This window comes from Carassius carassius, chromosome 18 (assembly GCF_963082965.1).
Source record: "Carassius carassius chromosome 18, fCarCar2.1, whole genome shotgun sequence".
NCBI classification, from domain to species: Eukaryota; Metazoa; Chordata; class Actinopteri; order Cypriniformes; family Cyprinidae; genus Carassius; species Carassius carassius.
In genome coordinates, this window is record NC_081772.1 from 2,518,631 (window position 1) to 2,543,191 (window position 24,561).

General features: G+C 36.6%; 3 protein-coding genes across 3 annotated transcripts in view; 2 read left to right on the forward strand and 1 right to left on the reverse strand.

The window, feature by feature from the left end:
* Positions 1–336: 336 nt before the first annotated feature.
* On the forward strand, positions 337–2,028 carry LOC132091767 (NADH dehydrogenase [ubiquinone] 1 beta subcomplex subunit 1-like). Its single transcript, XM_059497882.1, has 3 exons — positions 337–439; positions 1,660–1,804; positions 1,885–2,028. The coding sequence occupies exons 2-3, from the start codon at positions 1,665–1,667 to the stop codon at positions 1,919–1,921; spliced, it is 177 nt and encodes a 58-aa protein (XP_059353865.1). The 5' UTR covers positions 337–439; positions 1,660–1,664; the 3' UTR covers positions 1,922–2,028.
* A 482-nt stretch (positions 2,029–2,510) lies between these two features.
* Positions 2,511–9,877, reverse strand: LOC132092101 (ribosomal oxygenase 1). Its single transcript, XM_059498179.1, has 15 exons — positions 9,724–9,877; positions 9,059–9,199; positions 8,825–8,979; positions 8,125–8,224; positions 7,930–8,043; positions 6,661–6,767; positions 6,461–6,568; positions 5,896–5,930; positions 5,632–5,810; positions 4,731–4,835; positions 4,505–4,646; positions 3,193–3,313; positions 2,910–3,009; positions 2,742–2,828; positions 2,511–2,658 (listed from the first exon to the last, which is right to left on the reverse strand). Exons 1-15 carry the CDS (start codon positions 9,793–9,795, stop codon positions 2,590–2,592), a joined length of 1,635 nt encoding a protein of 544 aa, XP_059354162.1. The 5' UTR covers positions 9,796–9,877; the 3' UTR covers positions 2,511–2,589.
* A 238-nt stretch (positions 9,878–10,115) lies between these two features.
* LOC132092100 (exostosin-like 3) overlaps positions 10,116–24,561 on the forward strand; it is a 28,289-nt gene continuing 13,843 nt past the window's right edge. The window contains exon 1 of the mRNA XM_059498178.1: positions 10,116–10,288. The gene's annotated coding sequence lies outside the window, so the exon portion shown is untranslated. The remainder of the gene's footprint in view (positions 10,289–24,561) is intronic.

The window sequence follows — 24,561 nt, forward strand, 5'->3', positions numbered from 1 at the left end:
ACTTCACTTAAGAAAAGTCTCACAATGGCGTATTGTGGAACATGGCTCACTTTTTATTATATCATACAACACATTTGGATTAAATACATCTTTTTGATGAGAAAAGTACAGTATAAAAGAAAAAATGTCTGGATGTAATAGTAATATTTCTTCAGCCTTTCAACTATGAAACTGTCAAAAAAAAGAATTTATGAAAAAAAATTTTTTATCACCTATATCTATGTAACATAAAATATATAAAATGTATATATATATATATATATATATATATATATAAATGTATATATATATATAAAAATGTATGTATATATATATATATATATATATTAAACAGAAACGTTTCAATGTTGTGGAAAGGAGAAATTAGCACCTCCCCTTTCTAGTTGGTACAGTCCTGCTAATGCTGCTCTGCTAATAACACAGAGGAAACTAACGTTAGGTAAATTACTTAAAATTCATATATATTAATTTAAGGAACGTGTTTTAAACTTAATTGTGATTTTTAAAGTTAAGTAAACGTTTATAATAGTGTTCTGCGGACGTAATGGGATTAAAATCTCGTGTTTATGTGAGGACAGTAACAGATGTGTAGATGCAGTCACCTTCACATCAACAAAAACATTATATAAGTGATGATTGCTTTCATTATGATATTTATATTTCGATGTTTCATGTAAGTCAATAGATAATAATACGTTTAGTCTAAGTTTTTGTAGACAAATTATTGAATGCGACAGATTTGCTGTATTTCATTGACTTTAACTCCACATAACTGAAAAATATTTCACGTCACGTGTCATTATTATTATTATTATTTATTTTAACCATTTAAGCAGAAGCCAGTATCCATTGAACTCAATTTATGCCTGTTTTCGGTACTTTACAACAAGGTTCATTATTGAGCTACTTTAGTTAACCTCAACTAAGCAAGAACAACACTTCTACAGAATTTATTAATCTTAGTTAATGTGAGTTTCAACTTTTACTGATGCATTAATAAAGTCAAAAGTGTGCTTGTTAACACTTGCTGATGCACTGTGAATTAACATGATCAAATGTATTTTCATTAACCTGTTAACTGCCACCTGGCCCCTCGGTGGGCCCCCTACATTTACTTCACTATATTACAATTAAATCCTAATCTAATCATGACAAACTAAATATCGTTGGAAAGGTCTAAGACTCCTAAATATATATTTTACCAACTCTTATTTGTTAAAAATGATGTAGGAAAGTAATACATTAATTTATGGCAAGAGTGCACCTCAAAAAACCTACATCATACCAGGAGTTCTGACCTATCAAAAAAAAAAAGTCTTCTTTGTTGTCCTTTTTCTCTATCACACTTTAGAAATCATCAGAAATTATATATCACTTGAAAACATAAAATCTCAAAATTCATCCTTTGAAACCCATTTTAAATTCAATCATGCATTTCCGTGAAAATGGTACATCAAAATCATGTCACAAAATTTTTCAGTCATGAATTATACAAATTTAGGTTTGGATCATGCACTTTCCAAGCTATGTTTAAAAATGTGAGTGACAGTTAACAGGTTTTAACATAAAAAAAAAAAAAAAAAGTAATACCTTGTTCGTTGTTGTTAATACATTAACACTAACTGTTTTAAGTGCTACCCTGTTTTCTTTAAATCACAGTCATCATGGTGAACTTCGCAGCAGCAGTTCGTGAGCACTGGGTCAATATCCTGGTCCCTCTGGGTTTCGTCATCGGGGTTTATCTGGACCGATGGAATGACCAGAAACTCACAGCATTCAGGAACAAGAGTGCTTTATACAGCAGGTGACATGACTTCTCATAAAGATGTCTTAAAACCAGAGCGTGCCTTTATAATGACTGAATCTGTAACTTTCTGATTTCAGGGAACTGAAGCCTGGTGAGGAATACACCTGGAAGTGAGACTCCTGCAAATATATTTTGGACCCTCTGTGTATATTGTCTGTTCATCCACCATGTTTCTGATTGCAAGCATGTTGGTACAATAAATTTTGCATTTAGTTCCGTAATGCCTTGTAGTTTTTTATTTACAGCACATTAAGGACGAGTGATGAGAGATTTTATGAATTGGCTGGTTTCTATTCAGTCCAAACTCATGCTCCACATCGAGAGTCATCATGTCAAATATGTCCTGACTTGATGTGTTTTTGCTGAAACATATGTTTTGATAATTTCACATAATTTTGATTTCTTTTCTAGCTAAGAGAATATGGCCAAAATAACACCTGCAATAACCTTTTTTTTCATATTTGAATGCAAGAGCATATGTTGTTATAAGACAACGATACTGAACTGTTTTAGCATTGGTGCAACTATAACTGATTGAACAGATTTATAAGCGTTTGTTTTCCTAAAATGTATGGAAGGCCTTGTCAATGTATAATAACATTTTAAGCTTAAATTGAGCAAACACATATATACATTTTTTTTTTTTTTTTAGACTTACCATAACTGGTCAACAGGATAAAGAAACCTCAAAAATACTCTTGGGTTGCTTACTAAAGATGTTTTATACATATTGTAGTTACGACAGATGATAAGTGTATGACATAGGGCACAAAATACTGGTTTTATTCAGCTGTGAAAGGTTCAGCTGTGTGGATCATTCCCTTCTCAAAGAGCAGCTCAGCCAGAGACATCTGCAAAATGACATTCATTTCAAACTCACCATAATACACACGCATTAATATATAAAAGCTAAAGTCTAAAACAAATGCAGTACCTTTGCCTCCATCGTCTCACATGGCAAACTGGCCACAGAAACAAAGTTGGGATATGAATGAATCAGAAACTCCATGGCATCTATGTGCTGTTAAAAATCAAACCTGATCAGTCCAATGCTTAAAGAAGGTCAAAGCTGCAGTCATTTCAGACAAGAGCTCATGCTTACCTCTGCTTTCATCTCAATGCTCTTGGGTTCTTCTTTATGATAGACTCTAGAGTTCTCAGAAGTGTAAAACAGAGACACAGTGTCTCCATCACCGCACAACCTATGAAAACGTGGTTTTAATTCTTACATTACATTAAAATAATATTTATTACAACAAACTGAATGTATATCCTGATAAGTTCTCTCATCACATTCAGTGCAGAATACAAATTCACTTTATGCAGCTTACAAAACCAGATTGAGAAGACTTATCAGGGTTATAGAAAATACTGTGTATTGGTACCTTGCAGCTCCGGCCCCTAAGAGTCTGATTTGGGTTTGGCCCTTCAGTTGAACAGTCACATCAAGGGCCTCACCGTCTCCCCATCGAGCAGGAGCCCCGTACACACTGCTGGCCTTCTCCTCTACAAAACATACACAAATGCATTTTACTGAAGGAGTATTTCAGCTTTAATCCTATGGAAGGTAATAGAGAGTTTTTCCCCCTCAAAATTCTTACTTTTTCTTTACAATTCTTAAGTTTATATTTCACAAATTCATACTTTTCTCTCAATTCTGATATAAATTATGAGATACAAACTCAGAATTGTGAGATTCTGAGGAAAAAAAAGTCACAATTATGTGTTTGCACAGAAGTGAGAAGAAAAGTCATTTAAGAAAAAAAAAAAAAACAATTACAAAAAATAAAAAGATTTGTGAGATGTAAAATTGAAAATTCTGAGGAAAAAAGTAAAAATTGCTAGATATAAACCCAAAATTCAGGGAAAAAAAGCCACAATTGTGGAATGTAAACTCAAAATTCTGAATAAAAATTTTGCATTGTAGGATTTAAACTCAAAATTATGAGAAAAAAAAAGTAAATTGCGAAATGTAAAGTGAAAATTAAAAGAAAAAAGTCAGGATTGCGAGATATAAACCCAAAAATCTGAGAAAAAGCCTGAATTGGAAGGTATAAACTCAAAATTTTAAGAAAAATAAATCTGAATTGTGAGATGCAAATTGAAAATTCTGAGAGAAAAAAAAACAGAATTGGGGAATGTAAACTAAAAATTCAAAATATAAATGTTGATTTGTAGGATTTAAACTCAAAATTCTGAGAAAAAAAGTCAACTACGAAATGTAAAGTGAAAATACAAAGAAAAAAAGTCTGCTTTTTCAAGCAAAAATCAAGAATTGCAAGAGATAAACTCAAAATGTAGAGAAAAAGGTCGTAATTGTGAGATGTAAATTGAAAATTCTGATTTAAAAAAGTCTTAATTGTGAATTGTAATCTCAAAATTCCAAGAAAAAAATCAGAACAGCGAGATGCAAACTCAAAATTATGAGTTTATATTGTCCAATTTTGATATATAAACTCATAATTCTGAGATAAAAACCAAAATAAGAGATTTAACATACAGTATAAAACCGATATTGTATTGCTGCACAAATACTTGATGAAGTATCATTTCTATATATTTAGACATATATCAGACAAACCTTTTCTGAAACGTACAAAACTGGTTTAAGTTTATATGTCTGACCTTTCAAAAGGGATGTTTTAAAGCAAAAACACACGCGCTGACCCCCAGCAGAGGTGTTAGTGTGAGACTCACCAGCGCTAAGCACCGGAGGAAGACAGTCGTGCAGGAAGTCTCTGGCTTTCTGATCCACAGCAGCATCGACTGGAGCATAGTTGACCAGTTTCTTCATCAGGCCTTCGATATGTGCAATGAATTTGTCTCTGCGTGGGTCTTCCTGTTCACACACACAAGTGATTTGTGTGTCGGTACAGCTAGGGAATGAACAGCCTGTGTATTAATGAAGAAGAAACACAAGTACCTTCTCAGAGTTCTGAACTCCCATGAACTGAAGGTAATCGAGCGGCAGTCCCTTCCTGAACTCAACGTCTTCCTCCATCGCGATCTCCAGAGCTGCCGGCATCAACTGCAAATCAAAGACATCCACTGGAGTGATGCTATCTAATCTGGATGAATCTTACATAGAAATATCTAGTTCACGTTTCACAGGAAAGAGGGATGTTAAGTGTGCTTAAATCATTCAAGATTCATCGACTGATTCATTTTGTAAGATTCACTTAACATTCAAGATTCATCGACTAATTCATTTTGTGAGATTCACTTATTCAAGATTCATCGACTGATTTATTTTGTGAGATTCACTTATCATTCAAGATTCATCGACTAATTCATTTTGTGAGATTCACTTATTCAAGATTCATCGACTAATTCATTTTGTGAGATTCACTTATTCAAGATTCATCGACTAATTCATTTTGTGAGATTCACTTATTCAAGATTCATCGACTGATTCATTTTGTAAGATTCACTTAACATTCAAGATTCATCGACTAATTCATTTTGTGAGATTCACTTATTCAAGATTCATCGACTGATTCATTTTGTGAGAATCACTTATCATTCAAGATTCATCGACTAATTCATTTTGTAAAATTCACTTATTCAAGATTCATCGACTGATTTATTTTGTGAGATTCACTTATCATTCAAGATTCATCGACTGATTTATTTTGTGAGATTCACTTATCATTCAAGATTCATCGACTGATTCATTTTGTAAGATTCACTTATTCAAGATTCATCGACTGATTCATTTTGTAAGATTGACTTATCATTCAAGATTCATCGACTGATTCATTTTGTAAGATTCACTTATTCGCGATTCATCAATGATTCATTCAGAGGTAAATAAAGGGTTGTACTTTAAGGAGCAGATCTCCCCAGCTGTTCCTCTGGAAGGAGGAGACGGTGATGTGCATCGAGTGAGCGTCAGGCAGACAGTCGCCCTGATGAATGAAGCCACGAGGAAAATACAGCAGATCGCCAGCTTCCAGCACCACGTCCATGATGGGCTGCCCGATCTCGTCCTGACTGAAATTAGCTTTAGGAGAAATGCATCAGAGAGAGAGTTCATCCCCTTTATACTCGTTAATATGACCAGCCATATACATAATGACTGGACTTACGACTGGACACCAGTGGCAACACTTCATCTTCAGATCTGAGGGACGACAGAGGCGCTACTAGTTAATACTGCAAGATTATTATTTTTTTTTTATGGACATGACAGCTGAAGTTTAGAGGACTACTTCACCCCAAAAATGTAATTTACAATTTATTCACCATCAGGCCATCCAAGATGTAGAAGAGCATCTGAGAAATGTAGCAATGCATTACTTGCTCAGCAATGGATACTCTGCAGTGAATGGGTGCCGTCAGAGTCCAAACAGCTGATAAAAACATCACAATAATTCACAAGTAATCCCCACCACTCCAGTCCATCAGTTAATGTCTTGAAGTGGAGTGCTGTGGATTATTGTGATGTTTTTAACAGCTGTTTGGACTCTCATTCTGATGGCACCCATTCACTTGCAGAGGATCCATTACTGAGCAAGTGATGAGATGCTACATCTCTCCAAATCTGATTAAGCGACAAACTCATCTACATTTTGAATAGCCTGAGGGTGAAAATAAGTAATTGTCAGGACATTTTGGATGAACTACTCCTTTAAAGCATAACTTTTCGCTCACCGAGGGTTGTACACTCTCCAATGCTTTTTCCCCTCCAACTGCAAAATGAATGCCTCTATATCATCATAGTGAGGAGCGAAGCCCTGCGTCCTCGCTGGTGTCAGATATCTGAAAAACATGTTACAGTTTAACAATAACAGACAGGAATTTTAGCAAAAGAATGTAATAAAATAGTGGTTCATTAAATTATTATCACATACACATTTGCGCCCGCCATACTGCCAAACTTCTCCTGAAGAATAGAGAGCACTTGCCACACAGTGGAGGAAAACGCTTGAGGATTGAGCATTCGGAGAGAACAGCCGCTCTGACAACAGAAAAAGAAGAACAACATGTGTGAATAAACTTCAGACTTCAACAGTGAAGCAAACATTGAGGCTTTACAGATACGTTATTTATATTGTAATGAAAGTTCTCCTAATTTTAAAAATGTTTGCACGACAGCATATCACATCCTTTATGCTTCTGTATCGTATAGTTTGATGTTGAAAGGACTTTCAAACGTTTTAGAATGATGCATTTAATCAAAAATACAGTAAAAACGAAAAATATTGTGAAATATTAAAATTTAAAACAGCCATTTTCTATTTGAATATATTGTAAAATGTAATTAATTTCTGTGATGTAAAGCTGAATTTTCAGCATAATTATGCCAGTCTTCAGTGTGTAACAGTTGACAGTTACATTTTGTCCCATTAGCTTTCAGGGTGTGCATTATTTAATCCTGTCACTAGGGGTGCTCTAGCCAGTGAGTTGCCTAGTAGCATAAAAGGGTAAGAGAAGAAGTATGGAGTAGGAAGTATGTGTTAACCACATGGAGGAGTATTCTCACCAATGCTGTCTTGCTCATTTCCCTCATTTGAGGAACCTGAGGTTCTTTAACTCAAATGTAAGTGATCCTGTTAGTACCTTATTTGTATATATGATGTTGGGTAATGTTTATGTAAATATGGGATGAGTAAATGTGTTAATGGTGGCACTAAGGTTATGTTTGTTTGATGCAGAGGGTTCAACATGCAGGCCTGAGCTGGCAGCTGGACTATTGATAGGCCCTTGATCAAAAATGGGATTAACTGTCTTCGTCTTGTCCACAACAACTTTTTGCCATCTATGGTTCATTTTATAAACTACAGTTCATATTACGGACAGTTATTTGGGAAGCTCGGTTGCAGGCAGATGGGGCCTCTTCCACAATTTCATCTTGCTTCTACGTCACTTAAGACTGAACCTTGAGTAGCCAAAGACACTGCTACAGAAGTCTGAACTGAACTGTTAGATTTTTTCCATGCAACTGTGTAACTATATGTACATTGTGAGTTACTGACTGTATGTTGATTTGTGGTGCAATACACGTGGCTCATTGAAATGAGAAAGTCTCTGGTCCCTTAATTATGTAGCATCAAAAACATTATTTTAAAATCTGGTGTTACAAGTGTCCTTCAGAATCTTTCTGTGTTAGGGAAATGTACCTCATAAAAATCCCACACCGTGTACGGTAGAGCTCTTCCTGGAGGATTGTGTGTCTCTCTTTTTCCATTTGTGTAGCTCGTCACATCCAGGTTCACTCCATACTGGACATCATTCTGAACAAAACACTGATCATTACATCTCACAGTGACATTAGAGATACTAATTCTTTCTAAATCAATGAATAAACTACTTACATTTCTTAAGATGCGGTCAAACTCAGCCGTTGAAAAGAGTCCTTTGTAATATTCTGGATTCTGACGTTGGATAAGAATCGGTTTCTTCTCCCAGTTCTCTCTGTAATGTGGAAAGAACAAGACCTGTAACTCATCTTTGATCCAAAGCGACTTCTAGAACAAGCTGTGGATGAATTATAAAGTAGTTATTAAGTAACTTTAATTCCGACTGAAAAGCAGCTCTACAGAAGAAAATATTACCAATATTCAGCTCAATGTAGTTCAATGCTGATTCAACTCTATGCAAGCCCTTTTCCACCACAGAAAGAAAAAAATATAATTGTGACTTTGTATCTCACGATTTAGACTAGATTTTGACTAGATTTTTTCATCTTTTTTGCAAGATGTAAACACAGCAACTGCAAGATATTAACTTTGAATTTAGACTTTTTTTCACAATTCCGACTTTTTTCTCAGAATTTCTCAGAGTTCTGTTTTTGTGTTTCTTTCCCAGTAATTGCGACTTTTTACATCACAATTCAGACTTTTCAGTTTGTATCTGAGAAGAAAAGTCAGAAATCAGAATTAGGTCATTTATAAACAAGCAACTGTGAGTTTTATTTTTTTTATCCAGTGGTGAAAACAAGCTTCTATACAATTTAGTTCAGTAACGGGGACAATGTTACAAAATCCATCAATTAAGAAACAACTTCTCTCACACCTGAAGAAGCCCTTGTCTTGGACTGGGTGAAGAAGCCACTGGAACAGTCTGTTAGCTCTCTCTCTGCTGTTGTTGACCTTCGCCAGATCTGTCAGGAGCACATCAAGAGCTGGACTGTCAAATCCTTCACCGTTATGTGTCTCGCAGTACTTCTGCTGGAAAAACAGAAGACCATGAGCTTCAAATCTCCTTTCTTTTTTACAAAGTCTTCTTTGTATGTTTTTAGACACTTACGGACTTTGATTTCTCCTCATCACTGCTGCTGAGCCTCATACTGGGCTTCAGAGGCTTCATCCTTTTCTTTTTATTGGATTTCTTGTTTGGTTGGATGCCATTCTCCTTCTTTTTGATTTTCTTCGCTGGCGGAGAGTTTGCCTGCAAGGCAGAAGTCATGCAATTACATTCACAGCCCTTACAAAAAAGAGGTAATGCCATGATATATATTTTTTTATTTAGACCCCAAATGTCATCACTCTGCTGAGAAGGCCCACAAGTTAAAGAGAAGCAATATATTTTCATGAATAAAGACCACATTTATTCAGCTAAAATCTAATATTATATGAATTTTTTTTATGTTAATTACTTTATTGTATTCTACTGTTAGATTACAATCATTTATTTTTGTACATTATTTGTAGATTTTTATACACTGTTTGTCTAACCTTTTTCATACACCCCAGTTTGACAGAGTAGGAATAACAGAGTATACCAGTTTTTTATGATTATTATTATATTTTTATAGTTTTATTAAATGCCAGCTAAAGAATGCTGTTTTGTTGGCAAAGGAACAGAGAAGTTTTGTACAATGTATGCACACTACAGTATATTATATATTTATTTATAGAATATATATTATTCTATAATATTTTCATGCAGCTCCTCATAAGCAAAAGTTTTACCTGCACTTGTGGTTTTGTTCCTCCTGATAATGACTGGTAAATAGATAACGCGGACATGTGTTTTCTTTCCATGGCTCAGAGGAGCAGCAGACATCAGACACGTGAGCGATTTTCTTCAGCTGGAGTCAACACTGAATACCAGCGCTCACACTGCCACCTACTGGTCTGGAGCTCCAAATACATGTTTCAAACTATTTCCTCTTACTATATCCGCGTTTGTAATATATCAAACACGCAAATACACGATTATCAGTAAATTATTTTTTATAAATTAATTTTATGCCGCTATATTACTAAAAACATTTGTAAACGTACTTTCGTGTTCTCCTCTCTGAGCGCTAGATGGAAGCACGCGCTCGCGCGCTCCCGGTTAGCCGTCGCGCACGCGCATATCGCCACTCGCTGTCTGTCTGTTGGAGCGCGTACGCGTTTTGCTGCACCTCAGAGACCGAGCGTTTTCGGCAGCCGTTTACCGGGCCGTTTCTATCCCTTACCGACTCCATGAACACGCCAAGGAACTGACGTGCTTGAGGACCGACGTCCTTTCTGCTGGATTTATTCTGAGGTAACTTACTGTAAAATAACGGTTGTGTCGTTCGAAAGCGGGTCGGTTAGCAGCGGCTAACATCAAACAACTAATTTCAAAATAACACTCATATTGGTTGTATTTTAGTTATGGTATTGCTCTAAGATTAATTATATCGGTGTTTAGCCGGGATATGTTCTATATTTTTAGATCTGTGTGTCTAAAGTACTGCAGGGACTCAGTGTAACGTTAAGTTAGTCATTTAAACGACGCGTTGAACAAATCTGACAGAATCACCTCAACGAAAAATAATATCAGACACAAAGTCATCTCATATATTAAGCACATTTAATCGGATCACCAAGACACATTCTGATCTGGACATTGATTTCTAACATCTGCTCCTATCAATAATCTCAGAATCACACTGATCTGGTTTATTTAAGTTACATGGGATCTGATATATCTATCAATATCAGACTCTGTTGTTATTTCTAATTCTTCCCCGATCAACAATATTGGTCTCACTCTAATCTGCTCATAACGTTTGATATGTTCAATAATATTAGACAGGCACTAAAATGTGATTTATTATTCATATATAACATTTAATCTGATTTGCAATAGTAGGCACTCTTTAATCTAGTAATTAATTTATAACACCTAAGTTAGTCGATCAGCAATATCAGATACAGTCTAATTTTGAAATAATAATGAACAATAATATTAGACGGTGACTGATATATTGTAATATAGACACACTGAGGATCTAATGACTCTCATAACCTGGTGTGGTTATTTTTTTCTTATTTAAAATATCTGATATTAATTTAGCTGATATTGAATAATACATGCATGCTGCTACTATGATCTGATCTCACTCGACAGACTCAGAATATCAGACTTGTTCTTAATCAAAGTTTGACTCAGAGATCAAACCTTCACAATAAGCTTTGCACGTTATGAAGATCAGATTCAGAATTTTAACATAAGATATTTTCAGTCTGACACGTACGATCACATCATATCTGATATTGTTGATTAGAACATATTGTGTCTGATAATGAGTGTCCGACTCTTATATTCTCTTCACATATTATGAATATAAGACATTGTAAATATCTGTGAATGATCGTTTTATCAGGTCACCAATATTGATTAGATCCAATCAGCCTGTCCAGCCGGTCATCGTGCGATGAATTTGCAGGAGCAGATGTGTTAGTCTCTGATGAGTTGTGTTGAGGTGGTCAGTGATTGTTTAGAGTGCTGACCAGTTGTGTGTTTGTGTAAATGAGTTGTTTTGCTCCTAACCCATCTGTGAAGATTACATCACATTGCACGTTTTATTTGTGAAGGAAAATAAAGATATTTTGTGTCTCTGCACTGATAATGGCTGACCATCTGTGCGATGCACTGCCAGTTCAGGCATGACTAAAACAAATACTAAATCACCAAACCATTTTTAGTCTTACAGCTCTCATTACAGGCATCATGAGCTTTAGATGTCTGGAGTCTTTAATTTGGCATTTATTTGTATACTAAAGAAGGGTTTTTGCTGATCTGAAAACCTAAGTTTGCCCTTCCAGAAATTAAGGCCTTAAAAAGGTCAGAAAAGCACAGAGTAGTCATGGCATTGTGGAATATCTTTCTCAGTATTTTTGTCTTGCTTTTCAATCCAAATATATAAATTTCCTTAAATCAAGGTACATTTACTTGAGTTGCAATTGAAGATATTAATTCACAAAATTAAGTGAGATTATTCTTAAAACAAGAACAATAGCTGTCAGCGAGGTATGAAAATGTGTTTTCAATTTGAATTAAGTTGATTTAAAAAAAAAAGAAAATACCGTATTTTCCGGACTATAAGTCACACTTTTTTTCATAGTTTGGCTGGTCCTGCGACTTATAGTCAGGGGCACTTATTTATCAAAATTAATTTGACATGAACCGAGAGAAATGAACCAAGAGAAAACATTACCATCTACAGCCACGAGAGGGCGCTCTATGCTGCCAGAGATGCTGCTCATTGCTCCTGTAGCCTACCACTGAGCAGCATAGAGCGCCCTCTTGCGGCTGTAGACGGTAATGTTTTCTCTTGGTTCTAAATAAATGCGACTTATATATGTTTTTTTCCTCATCATGACCTATTTTTGGACTGATGCGACTTATACTCAGGTGCGACTTATAGTCCGAAAAATACGGTAATCTTGATTTTCAAGTAAATGCATCTTCTTGATTTAAGACTCTTCAGACATTTGCAGTGGAAAAAGATTATTTTTTTGCAGTGTTATCAAAAGGTACAGTAAAAGTTATTTCCATAAACTAGTTTTTGGGAGCAGATTCTTTGGAAATTAATTAAGGAGTCATTGAGATCTGTTGTTCAAATCTGAAGTGTTGCTAATACAACTTCTGTACAAATTGCAAAATTCCAAAAATTTTAATTTACTGAAAGTTTCTTCACCCTCAGGCCATCTAAGATGTAGATGAGTTTGTTTTTGCATCGGAACAAATTAGGAAAAGTGTAGCAACTTATCACTTGCTCATTAATGAATCCTCTGCAGTGAATGGGTGCCGTCAGAATGAGAGTCCAAAAAGCTGATAAAACATCAAAATAATCCACAAGTAATCCAAACAAAATACAAGTGCTCTGTCCATTAAAGGGCTCGAAATTGCAACCGTTTTGGTCTCATATGCTCCCAAAATGTCTGATCTGGACTTGCACAAACTGCATTGAAATAATTTTCCAAAAAGTAATTTGTGTGGAAAATTATGAAGTTTGTAAATAGCCATAATCAGGCCAGAGACGCTGAAGCATCTATTAATCGTTCAAAGTCCACTCTTTAAAAAAAAATCTGTTATCAGAATCAGCTTACTCGCTTCTGAAACATTAAAAATTGGAATAAAGATTGATGCATCACTAGCAAGAAATACTGGGCCAAGTGTGTGTGGCAAAGAATTAAAAAGCTTTTAATCATCAGGATGTTGCAAGCCCTTCCGCTCAATTGGCAGTTGTGATGCTCCTTAATATTCAGTGGATGCTCCTAAAGTTTTGTTTGGTGCTCTTAACTTCTTGAAGTTGGGAGCACCAGTTCTACACAGTAAAAAAGCAAATTTCGACTAGAGCTGCACAATTAATCAAATTTCTAATCGCAATTACAATTATGGATGCCACAATTAAGTAATCGTTCAAAGCATCTATTAATCATTCAAAGTCCACTTACGTGATTCGCTGTGCTTATTTCTACATGTTATCTTAAGGGTTTTTCCCATTATTTTAATTTTAGTTTTAATGTAACATTATAATATCATTCATATTTTTACTTTTCTATAATTTAAAGAAGAAACCAATCCGATGTATAGTTGACATCTGAGGCTTAATATAGAAAAGCACTAAAAGTTTTTCAGTTGAGTATGTTTCAGCTTGTTTATTTTCATATAAAAATACGGTATGCAGTTACATCAAACAATGGTATAAACATCATTCAATGTAAATTGTGAAAATGGAATTAAATTCCATTTACAATTTGATGGGAATAATCGACAATTATGATTTTTGTCATAACTGTGCTGTGCTAATTTCGAGCCCTGCATAATATTGCTTTCTCCAGTGGAAAAGTTATCTTGTCTGAATTAGGAGCAAAATATGCACAAATAAAGCACTGTTTACAAGCTAAAACAGTTCTAAACAAAAATTTTGGTGGATTTTGATATGAGAGAGGACAACAGGGGATGGACTTTTTTGCTAATGGAAGTGTTATTATGCATTATTGGCTCTTGTTTTGTCCAGAATTATTGGCTTATAGTTAAATGACTTGAGGGTGTATTAGTTTCTTTAAAAAATAATTTTGGGATGAACTATTTCTTTAAAAATGTCTTTATTTTACCTTCATAAAACCTGCAGAAACTCTTTGCATGCCAAAATGTAGCTCTGAATGGAGATTTTGGACGTGTTCCCTTTGTAGTCTATGTAGAATTCTAGTCTAAACTTTATGGAAATAGACAAGGCTTTTCTGTTGTCCTGGGTCATTGTTGTTACTGTAGTTTGAGCATAATGCAGTAATTCCCTGCAGGCAAAGGAACAATCACGCTGGCTCTTCTCTCGCTATCCGTCACTGTCCAGCGGTGTGGGTATGCAGAGGTCTGGCAGCTGTTACTAGGGTCTTAAGATTTTACTGGTGTTAAATCTGTGATCCGGCATAAGGCTGGGAAAGTGCCTGCTGCTCTGGATGGATAACACTGCTGGGGTTGGATTTATTTGGATCAGGTGCTGCATATGGCAAATGCCATGTGGGGAATTTGTTTGTTTTGTATTACTGCAATGAAGTTGGATTGTTAACTTAATAGAGTCACGTGTCCCTCAACATAAACACCCTGATGTTGGCATATGTCACTAATAAATGGGTATTTTTTATTGCTTCATGACTGATTTCACAGATCTATTCTGAGTTCTTCTTGACAGAGCTGTTTCTGTATTGAAAAAGTGCATCTTAGAAACTTGCCCTAATTGTGAACGAAGCAGCCACTTATCTGTCCATTTTCTTCCTCCAGTTTAATTTGAATGAGTTAAGTCCTATGTAGTTTACTTCAGTCTGATCTGAATTAATTTATTCTGGTTTTATCTGTTCAAAATTTGCCTGATTTGCTTTGTCTGATTTTGATGTTCTCTGTTTGAACTAGGGCTGTGCAAATAATCGAATGTGATTTTCATGTGTGATTAAAGAACTGGCTTTACTGATGAGATGCACATGAAAATTGCATTTGATTATTTGCACAGCCCTAGTTTGAACCTGATGTGCTTTACTTTTATACTTTACTGTGAATCTGTTTTGGGGTTTGGCAGAAGCTAATATATCATGCCATATTTCCTTCTTGGTGAGATGTTTTTTAGCCATATTCTTTCTGACATCCCAAAGTATGGGAGCGCCCTCTTGCGGCTGTAGACGGTAATGTTTTCTCTTGGTTCTAAATAAATGCGACTTATATATGTTTTTTTCCTCATCATGACCTATTTTTGGACTGATGCGACTTATACTCAGGTGCGACTTATAGTCCGAAAAATACGGTAATCTTGATTTTCAAGTAAATGCATCTTCTTGATTTAAGACTCTTCAGACATTTGCAGTGGAAAAAGATTATTTTTTTGCAGTGTTATCAAAAGGTACAGTAAAAGTTATTTCCATAAACTAGTTTTTGGGAGCAGATTCTTTGGAAATTAATTAAGGAGTCATTGAGATCTGTTGTTCAAATCTGAAGTGTTGCTAATACAACTTCTGTACAAATTGCAAAATTCCAAAAATTTTAATTTACTGAAAGTTTCTTCACCCTCAGGCCATCTAAGATGTAGATGAGTTTGTTTTTGCATCGGAACAAATTAGGAAAAATGTAGCAACTTATCACTTGCTCATTAATGAATCCTCTGCAGTGAATGGGTGCCGTCATGGGTGATGTTGGCATATGTCACTAATAAATGGGTATTTTTTATTGCTTCATGACTGATTTCACAGATCTATTCTGAGTTCTTCTTGACAGAGCTGTTTCTGTATTGAAAAAGTGCATCTTAGAAACTTTGATTTGCTTTGTCTGATTTTGATGTTCTCTGTTTGAACTAGGGCTGTGCAAATAATCGAATGTGATTTTCATGTGTGATTAAAGAACTGGCTTTACTGATGAGATGCACATGAAAATTGCATTTGATTATTTGCACAGCCCTAGTTTGAACCTGATGTGCTATACTTTTATACTTTAGTGTGAATCTGTTTTGGGGTTTGGCAGAAGCTAATATATCATGCCATATTTCCTTCTTGGTGAGATGTTTTTTAGCCATATTCTTTCTGACATCCCAAAGTACGTCAACTCCAGGGTGTTTGAAATGCTTTATTAACATTTTTTTTTTTGCCATATGCCAGGAATGTAGAGCAGGATATCTGGATCGGTTTCTCCTGCTCTCTATTTGTATGTCACTGTTGTGAACTATCGTTTGCAGGTTCTGACCTAATTAAGATGAGCATACACCTTACACTGCTCCGAAAGTGAACCTGATGCATTATGCAGATGATTAAAGATCTTTTTAAGGTTTCAGAATATTTTTGTCCTGGAGGCATGTCAGTCCTGATTTATATAATAGAAAGGACTTAGGCTATGCTTGTTGTAGGTTGTAGGTCAAAAAAAAAGAAGTGTATTCATGTAAACAGTCAATTTATACTAAACATTGTCGATATACAGGCTATTACATTAATGTTAACAGTTGAGAAACAAAACTTATAAGTAACAGTTTGACCTGTGCATGAGGTCTTAAAAATATGAATCGACAACATTCTAAATTCTAAAACACAAATACACGGTGACAAAAAATTTAGGTTGGGTGATTGTTGTTTAAAAATATATTGATTGAGTAAAAAATTACTCTACCTCCCCCCAATTAAAACATTCCCTCCACAAGGGCCACCTAAAGGGGGAATCCCCCCCCCCCCATTTGAAATTCAGACCCTGCTCATACTATACAATAATTTTTAGATCATCTTTGTTGAATTATAAAGAACAAAAAGAGCTTTAAAAAATAATTGCATATTAAATCGCAATATTGATTAGAAAAAAATTGCAATTAGATTATTTTCCAAAATCATTCAGCCCTGGCCTAAAAAGTAACATTTTTTCTATATAATTGTATATATTAATTTCTATTTCATTGTCTATGTGCTAAAGTTAGAAGCCACCCAGCTTGCCCACACAGACAGCAATAAGCAGAGAAATACATTATGATCAACACAGGTCTGATTCCAGTGGCAGGTCTTCATGAAGGTTGGTATTAAAGGTGTCAGATGGTGCTGAATCATGTTGCTTCTGTGTTTTCCTTTTTCATCCATACATCAACTTTCTTGGAAATGGAAAAGAGAAAAACCACAGAGCATGCAGTCACGTTGAATTAAAGTGCTAATTATAGAATGTATCTATGTATCTGCGGCTGCAGTCTGGCTCAAGGCTAATGAATGTGTAAATGAAAAGCGTAACATCTTACTAGCAGCACAGCTCAGCCATAATGGAATCTTTCAGGGTGGGTGTACCACAACATCAGGTGATCAACTGTTTTTCTACCTCATAAATGTCAAAGAGGTATGAGAGGGAAAAAGTGTCGTTTTCCTGTCCAGCCACACACACACACACTGTGCTTTCACCCCTGGTTGATATAAAGCATTCCTTCCTTATTTCTAAAAGTGTGTAAGAGGAAATAAAGTACATTGAATTCTCACAGCTTGGAGAAGGCTTAAAGGAATAGTTCACCATAGTTCACCCCCCACCCCAAAACAAATACCCTGTGATTTACTCACCCTCAAGTCATCCTAGGTGTATATGACTTTCTTATTTTAGAAGAATACAATCGGTGGTAGGGATGTGCGCAACGACTAATTTGACTGTCGTTTAAACGGCAAGAAACCCCCAAAAGATGGTAAGAAAAAAAAAATTGTGCGTACGTGTATATAATAGCCTACAATTTTATCAGGAATATCATTTAAACGGCTTTTAAAAACATACTTTGTCATGTAGGCTATATCATCTTAAAACAAAATGAACAAAAAGAAAGACAGGACCTGTGTCGATTAGGATATCCATCCAAAGTTGCACATTTAACTTATGCTCAAAATTGGAATATCACATAAAGATAAAACATTTGCGAACAAGCCCTGTTTCCATTCAACTCATCAAAGTCACTTCCTGTTAAACTGGTACTAACTATCAGTAAGAAAAGTAGGAGAACTGAATATAATCATTTTCGTATATGATAAATTACTTGCGCCTCGGAACGAACAGACAAAACACAATAAATGATGTGATTGCTTTCGGAGGTGGATGCATGCTGCTGTTTGGGAACGCAGTCATGTAAAAGACATTTTACAGAAATACTTAGATGACAGACTTTGCTCAGGGATTTCAGAACGATCATAACAACATTTCAGATGCTGTGGAATGAGATCATGCAGTCCGCTGCTAGTCAAGTTATCCTCCCTCATAGCGCAAAGTCATATATTTTTATATGCGCTTAGAGGAATTTATTCGCAAAATGCATTTCCATCTCCCATTATTTGCATTAATCCTTTTTCGCACAAGTCAAAAACCACCTCAAACGAGTGTACTTTTTTTTTTTTTTTTCGAATCAAGGGATTTTTTACGAAATTTGACGTTTCCATCACCCGTTTCTCATTCGATACTTCAAAATTTGCATTAAAACAGGGTGATGGAAACATATTCCTGCACTTGAAAAAACGTGCATGCAGAGATAAGTAGTGAATGACATTAGCTGGTTTTGGCTAGTCTCTAAGCTAACGCTTACGTGTCTGTATTGAATATGATTACGCATCGCTCCAGTAGAGTTATTGTACGCCAATTTGACAGTACACAGTTTACACACAACTTTTCCGTTTCCTTCTAATTCAAAATATTTCCACACCTTGCTCGTCTTTCGCATGGACACTTTTGAGCTCGCCATAACTGACACGAAAACTCATGCGAGGCATGAGGTAAAAGTGTAGTTTACTTCCCGAAACACTTTTTAAAATAATGTATTGTTTTTTAAATGTTTTATTTTAACTTATTTAAAATGTTTTAAATGCAACAATGGGAATTTGATAATTACATAAAATGATGGTAATATGAAACATTATCAAGGTTCTTTTTTTTTCTGTCGTGTAATCGACTATTGTTTTCAGTGTCGACTAGTAGAATCTGTACCATTTAGTCGACTAGTCTACTAGACCCGCACATCCCTAATCAGTGGTTATATAAAAAAAACTTCCTGGCTCTTCCAAGCTTTATAATGGCAGTGAATGAGTCTTATTTTTCAATAGTCTAAAAGAAGTCCAATAAAGTGCATCAATCCATCATAAAAAGTGTCCCACACTGCTCCAGGGGGTGAATGAAGGCCTCATGAGACAAATCAATGCGTTTTTTGTAAGAAAATATCCCTATTTAAACCTTTATAAACCATAATCTCTAGCTTCTGCTACCTGTCATACCTATCATACACGTGTTCACAATAGATGATGTTCCGGTGGATGACGTAGTATGTGAGCTCCGTTGAGAAGTAATGAACGCAAAAGCACAGAGGTGAGAACAAAACAAAACACCGGTCATGAATTAGAAGTACAAAACAAGCATTGATTTGCTTCAGGAGGCCTTTATTCATCCCCCCCAACAGCCAGTAATAAATGTATATATTTCTGTCACAGTTTCTCCAAGTTAAACTAAAATTTTATTTTGACAGTTTGTTGTGAAGACCTTTGAGGTTCTTTGTGTAAAGGATATTGTGATAGATGGTGTCATTGAACATGACTGACACCTCAAATTGTGTGGTTGGTTAAGAAGAGCTTTATTTTTACTAGGGCTGTGCCTTTAATTGCATTCAATTGTCATGCTCATCTCGTCAGTAGAGTTGGTCCCGTGATTAGTAGTAAATCACTATAACCGGCTTTTTTTTTGCTAATTGTCAGTGGACTTCGGCTCTGTGTAGTGAAAGCCGCTCAATCTGAAAGCAGGTGAATGGTGATTTACTACTAATCACGGACTGGCTTTACTGACGAGATGCACATGACAACTGCATGCAATTAATTGCACAGCCATAACTTTTACTTTTCTAATTGATCAAACTTATGATTTTGACCATGTATTTACTGAAATGAGCAAAAATGAATATCTGGCAGAATATTGAAGAAACCTGCATAGTATCTTGATAAAAACAAACACTTTAGCAATTAAAGGTGCATAGGTGATAGTCTTCAGAAACATTTTTTGTTATACTGGTTGAAAGTCTCTTCACATTCCGATAGCAGTCATTAAGTTAAGTGGTTTACATTTATTTATCTGTATTTATATATTCTGTGGAAGGCGTAGGACCAAGAAATGTACATCCACTCAAAACGCTCGGCACCCTGTTCGCGCAGACAGAATACATCATTAGCGGATTCCCGCACGCTGTGCAGACAGAGCTAGAGTGGCAGACAAACATCAACAAACCGGTCTTTCCTCCTGATATTGTAGTACTTTTAAAGATTTCTCGCTGGTTAATGACACATGATGTAGCCCAGCTGTTATCAGTTCCAGTGCTCGCACACATATTTTGCATGTCTCGCTTAGTTAACACACCCGATTCAGATGACCAACTCGAGCTACGTGAATGACTGTGTTTCAGTTGATATGATCCCTACACTGTGTCCATTGCTCCCTACTCCCTGGGTAGGGGTTTACTTCACTTTGGAACATGGACTGGAATTGGGAACCGCTGATGTAGTAGCATATTTGTAGTAAGGTTGTCTCTGGTATTCTGGTCTGTGAGCATCAATGCATTCAGTGGCGTGGCTGTGGACAGCGATTGCAGGAAGGTTGGGACGTTCGCTTTCAGTGCTATCAGGCTAATGTTAGCATTTTCCAAGATCTCCTATTGCACCTTTAATTGGAAACTCGCAGCTTACATTTATTCAGGAAATGTCTTATGAGGGTTTACATTTGAAATCTTGATGAATTTGTTAAGTAATTGGCTAGTATCTTGAAAAACACATTTTAGCATGTGAACTGGAGTAGTTATCTTAACATTTTTTCCCCAGATGTGGGTTGTTATGCAAGACTAGATAAAAAATGACAAACTCCCATAAACAGTCTGAATATGATTGAGCAATCACCAGGCACAAGATGCCTCAGTACTGCTCGTTGGTACATCTCACTGTGAATATATTTTCCCCACATACCTTTGCTTCATATCTATATCAGATTATTTATTTATTTTATACCTAATGTCTGTCTCCTAAGAAAAGGATTGAGATGACTCCTTGTGACTTCTCTTGAAGCTGCCTGTAGGCAATGAGAAATGGCTGTCAGCTTTCAGAGCCTCTCCGTCTTGAATAAAATTAGACTACAGCTCCGTTTTTCTCAGTCATTGAGCCTGAAATATGAGCTGGAACAGGCATAATCTCATCTCTTTCAAGGTTACATTAGGTAACTGGAATAGTTGCAAACCAGTTTGCCTAATATCCAGACTGATTAAGAATTAGCCTAATATATTTCAAATTATAATATGCTGAAAATATCATGCCAAAGGTTGACCGAAAGATATACTATTTCTGGTGGATTTTTGAATTGTGCTTGCCCTTTGGGCTAATATTTTACCCACAATCCCTTGAGCTATGGTAAAGGATGAGATTGTGATTTGGCTCTGTTTCCATCTGACAGTTGACGACTGGCACATTTAAAAAATGTATGCACCTAAAAAAAAAATTAGGCATCTTATCTAGATTCTCAATATACATTCCAGTCTTATTATGCATGCAATTCCAATTGGTATTAAGGTGCAATTTTATTATGTGGAGGTATGTCCCACCAGTCATGTTATGAACTCAAAAATATGTACTTCACATTCCCAGCAAAGTACATACCTTAAGTGCAGAGCAGAAGTATGCAAAGAATGCAGGCAGTCTTCATTGTAGAATATGCGCTCCCTTTCATAGTCTAAACTAGGGCTGCACGATGTGTCGTTTAAGCATCGATATCGCGATGTACGAATCCACGATAGTCACATCGCAGGATGTGCGATGTAGGCTGTCGTAGTTGATCCGTTATTCATTAACTGTACGGGCCAGCTACTCCCCTGCCCTTGACAGTGTGATTCGCAGATTAATTGCACAGCTTAACCATCATAGAGTGAAAGTTTATAATTGACAGGACTGAAAACCACATGCAAGTTTAACAGGGCAGAGAGAGAGGGAGCGCGAGAGAGACAGAGAGAGACAGAGAGAGACAGAGAGAGCGCGCGAGAGAGACAGAGAGAGCGCGCGAGAGAGACAGAGAGAGCGCGCGAGAGAGACAGAGAGAGCGCGCGAGAGAGACAGAGCGCGCGAGAGAGACAGAGCGCGCGAGAGAGACAGAGAGAGCGCGCGAGAGAGACAGAGCGCGCGAGAGAGACAGACAGAGAGAGAGAGAGAGAGAGAGCGCGCGCGAGAGAGACAGACAGAGAGAGAGAGAGCGCGCGCGAGAGAGACAGACAGAGAGAGAGAGAGAGAGAGAGAGAGAGAGAGCGCGAGAGAGAGAGAGAGAGAGAGAGAGAGAGAGAGAGAGAGCGCGAGAGAGAGAGAGAGAGAGAGAGAGAGAGAGAGCGAGCGAGCGAGCGAGCGAGCGCGCGCGCGCGCGAGAGACAGACAGACAGACAGACAGACAGACAGACAGACAGACAGAGAGAGAGAGAGAGAGAGAGAGAGAGACCGACAGAGAGAAAGAGAGCGCGCGCGAGAGAGACAGAGAGAGAGAGCGCGCGCACGAGAGACAGAGAGTACATTAGAAGTACCATCAATGTTTATAGAAATCTATATAGATTTATTTTGCATGTAATTTTTTTTTCTTATGAATATATATGTATTTTTGTTTTGTTTGTTTCTATTCTGCTATGTACAATGCTTTGGCAATATGTACCTTTGTATGTCATGCCAATAAAGCATTATGAATTGAATTGAGAGAGAGAGACCGAGAGAGAGCGAGCCGTTTTCAAACAACACGAAATGAGAATGTAAGTGTGCTCACCCCATTTTTGTTTGTAAGAAAAAATATCGCAATATATATCGCAGAAAAATAAAATATCGCAATGTCATTTTTTCCCAATATCGTGCAGCCCTAGTCTAAACAGTGGACGGAAGCGTCACGGGCGATGCGTGTATGCAATACACCGCTCACGCAACAGGGGGTAGTAGAGTTAGGGTGATATTAGTAGAGTCGGGTCGCATGATATTCAGATCACAATGGCAACTGAAGAGGAGTGTATTCTGTTGCTGATTTTACATCGGCGGCAACAAAGGCAACGCAGAGATAGGGGCGATAAGTTCGCATAATTTTTCCTCTTCGCCCGCCATTGTATTCAAACCTTCTTCTTCTGTAAACACAATATACTTGGAATTAATGTACAATACTTGCAATGCCCCACCGACAACACATAGTATTGCGTGCATCGGCGCGTCGCGTATCCAAAACTAGGACGACACATTTGGCTTAACGATGCGTAGCCTCCAGGACGCGTATGCGTACAGATGCGTTGACTATGAAACGGCCATAAGTTAAACAGATTTACCAAAAAATACTATTTCAGTTTTACTACTTTACAATTTCACGTTTAATTAAATGTTACTTGCCATCTCTGTAATTGCTTGTGAAATTTACCATGATTCTAAGTTAAATTGTTTCTACAACATTTTTTTCCAGTGTACTTAAGAATAGACATTCTTACAGTTGTTTATACAACAGATTTTAAAATGAATATTTTCTGTTCAGAGATTGCAAATGTAAACTGGGCTGTAACGCCATTCTTAGACAAAAAAAAAACAAAACATCAGACTGGGTTTTATTTTCACAGATCGCTCTGGTGACTCAATTTCATTTCAGAAATGTTATATTGTCAGGCTGAAATTACAGGTGGGCCTTTTGGGTCTGTGTGTTGCCCAGAGGAAGACATTGGCCGTGTGCACCAAATCAGGGTGAAACAGATAGAAATTAAGGATGAAATTCTTTATCACTGACTGGCCAAAAAGGATGCAAATGCACCTTAAGGCCACTGTAGGAGGTCTCACGACTGGACCGTTAGCCTGAGCAAAACTACATTTAAAGATGAGAGCGTATTCTTGTGGAACCAGTCGATACAGAACATCTCAAAGTGATTTACACTGTGAGTGCTATATTTAAAGCCCAATGTGTGGCCCATATGCCAGAACCTTTGTCTATCCTTGTCTAGTGTATTTTAATGTTAAATTCATTGCAGAATGTTCTGACACATCATGCATAAGTTAATTAAACACAGCTGTCTCTGTTTTATTTCCACTCGAAAAGTTTAGGAGCTTGACTTTTCTGTTGGAAGAGCAGATGTATGAACGAGGTCAATTGCAAACAACTGGTTTGTTTTTCCCTCCCTGCCAATACAGTATGTTAGTGGCACAGCTTTCCTTTTTACTGCTGACTAGGGAAACAGACCTGTTGACCATAAGATACGTTTTTCACCAGTAATAAAAGAACTTAAAAGTTGTTGGCCTACTTTGCTTAAAAAAGGGAATGCTTAAAGGGGTCATATGATGCGATTAAAATTTTTCCTTTTTTCTTTGGAATGTTAAAAGCGCTTGGTGCATAAAGAAGATCTGTAAAGTTGCAAAGACTAAAGTCTTAAAACCAAAGAGATATTCTTTATAAAAGGTAAGACTTGTCCACACCCCCCAAAACGTCTCGTTCTAACATGCCCCCACATGTCTACGTCACTATGTGGGGAGATTTGCATAACGCCGCCCAGATGACAGGGCATC